The 2,500-nt window shown below is 41.6% G+C and overlaps 1 protein-coding gene across 1 annotated transcript in view; it reads right to left on the bottom strand.

Annotated features, from left to right (window-relative positions):
- spag1b (sperm associated antigen 1b) overlaps positions 1-2,500 on the bottom strand; it is a 13,762-nt gene that overhangs the window by 5,968 nt on the left and 5,294 nt on the right. Inside the window, 3 exon segments of the mRNA XM_042755533.1 lie at positions 968-1,100; positions 1,187-1,293; positions 2,289-2,398. Of these exon segments, the coding sequence (XP_042611467.1) occupies positions 968-1,100; positions 1,187-1,293; positions 2,289-2,398 (350 nt within the window).

Below are 2,500 nucleotides of genomic sequence, written 5' to 3'. Positions count from 1 at the left end.
ACACTCACAGACACACGCCGCACACACACACAACACACACACACACACACACGACACACACACACAGACAGACACACACACAGACCACACAACAACACACACAGACACACACACACCACACCACCACAACACACAGACACATGACACAGACACACACACACACACACACACACACACACACACACAGGTACACAGACACAGACACAGACCACACACACACACACACACACCACACACACACACACACACACAGACCACACACACACAGACAGACACACACAGACAGACACACACACACACAGACACACACACACACACACAGACACACACACACACACACACACACACACAGACACACACACACACACACACACACACACAAAATTAAATCAATCTGCGTGTTATCTAGATGATTTATAGATCTTACTGAGAACATTTTATCTGTGCATATGTTTTTTTTTTTTTTAAATGTCGTGAATCATAATGTCATAACCGATCTTCTCTCTGGTGACGTATGCAGGATTTCTCATTTAGTCTCTTAAACTCCGCCCCCTGCAAGCTCATGCTCATCTGCATACATGTTTGAAAGCCACGCCCACATCTCAACATCCAATCTACAACTGATGCACAGAACCAGTTTCATTGTAACTTTAATGTTGACAGTGGTTTGCTGAAATCATTAATTACAAGCAATAACAGTGATCTTAACTAATGATGCAATGCAACATGAAGACTGATGTTTTAGACTCTCAAAACACTTCATTCTCTGTGATTTATAAACTTGATTTTTCTTCATGGGGACCAAAAAATGTCCTCACAAAGTTAAAATCTACTGCTATTACTGTACTTGTGTGGGGAGATTTGGTCTTCATAACATAGTGAATACAAGACTCTCTCTCTCTCTCTCTCTCTCTCTCTCTCTCACACACACACACACACACACACACACACACACATACACACACACCTTTGACGTTTCCAGGCTCCAGCTGCAGAACGGCGTCACAGTCGCTCAGAGCTGTGCTCCAGTGCTGCAGTCTGATGTGAGCCTGAGCGCGGTTATTGAGAGCAGCAAGCGACTGAAGGCGCCCAGAGACAGACTCCTGCAGACCACACACACAACACGGCTGTGAGTCAGTGCGGCTCCAGCGGTCGGCTCCTCGCGCTCACAGGAGCTTCTCCTCACCTGCTGTAATACACCACGGCCTTCCTCATAGTCGCCGCTCCTGAAGGCTCCGTTGCCTTTGTCCTTCTCACGGCGGGCGAGAACATCCTTCTCCTGCGCGGTCAGGCCTGAAGAGAGCAGAGCACATGAGGATGAGACGTTCAGACTGTTAGTGGTGTGTCAGTATCATGTTCAGAGTCGCTGGCCGTTTGATTCCTGAAGACTGAATCTCTGACTCAGTGACTCTGAGCTGATGAAGATAAGAACACCGTCCTGCATCATATCTGCTGACCAAAACCAAACCCAAAGCTGGTTCTGACGAATGCTGAGCAGCTGATGCCAGAAACTGTTTCCACATCACACTTTCTCACAAAAATGATGCATTTCATTTGACACTGAGAGTCATTTGTGTGTTGAATTAGTCTTGTATTCATCTTTAATCAGCAGAAAAGCAGCACAAACACATTATGAAACACATCAGATTACAATCATCTGATCAATTCTCAGCCCGTTTTCATGTTTTAACATTATTGTTTATGCATAATTCGGATTTCAAAGACAGAATTATGATTCAGAGACAGAATATAATGCAAACATGAGCCTAAATGTTTTACAGATAGTGTGATAAATGCATGTTTTTCCTCTTTTTTGTAAGGTCCTTTAATATTTTTTCAGTCCTTCGCAGATTGTAAAATTGAATTTAATTTTTTGCATTTGAAAAATTTTTGTCACTGAAACTAAAACTTTTGACAATTTCCTGCTTCTATTCTTTTCATAAATGCTTAAAGTGGATACATATATATAACATCTTAAAAATCTCCATTATTTCTTTGTGAAAAACTACATCTACATATTTCTCAACTCAGCATCATATTAGTTAATATTAGGCCTTTTTTGCAAATCAGCTGAAAGTTTTTTTCAATAAAATTGAAAAATGTTTTTAAATTATTAAAATATGAACTTATTTATAAGTAACAAATTATGAAATTATGAAATATAAAATCTCCTCAGGAAAATATTTTAGCTCAACAAACAGGTTCAGCTGACAAATATTTGTCCTTTACATATATTCAGAGAATATATCTGGAGTGACCCACAGCAGCTCTAGGGTTTGTTGTCTGACCTGTGCTGTTGATCGTGGCTGTGATTTCAGGCACGGCTGGACGCATGGAAGCGTGACGCGTGTTTCTGTCACACTCATCTATGTTAGAGCACTCAGTGTCCACATCAAACCTGCAGCAGGAACACACACACACACACACACACACAGAGTTACACAGTTACACACACACACACACACACAGAGTTAAACAGTTACACACACACACACACACA

Source organism: Cyprinus carpio, unplaced genomic scaffold (assembly GCF_018340385.1).
Source record: "Cyprinus carpio isolate SPL01 unplaced genomic scaffold, ASM1834038v1 S000006721, whole genome shotgun sequence".
Classification (NCBI taxonomy): Eukaryota; Metazoa; Chordata; class Actinopteri; order Cypriniformes; family Cyprinidae; genus Cyprinus; species Cyprinus carpio.
This window is presented reverse-complemented; position numbering and strand designations above follow the sequence as displayed.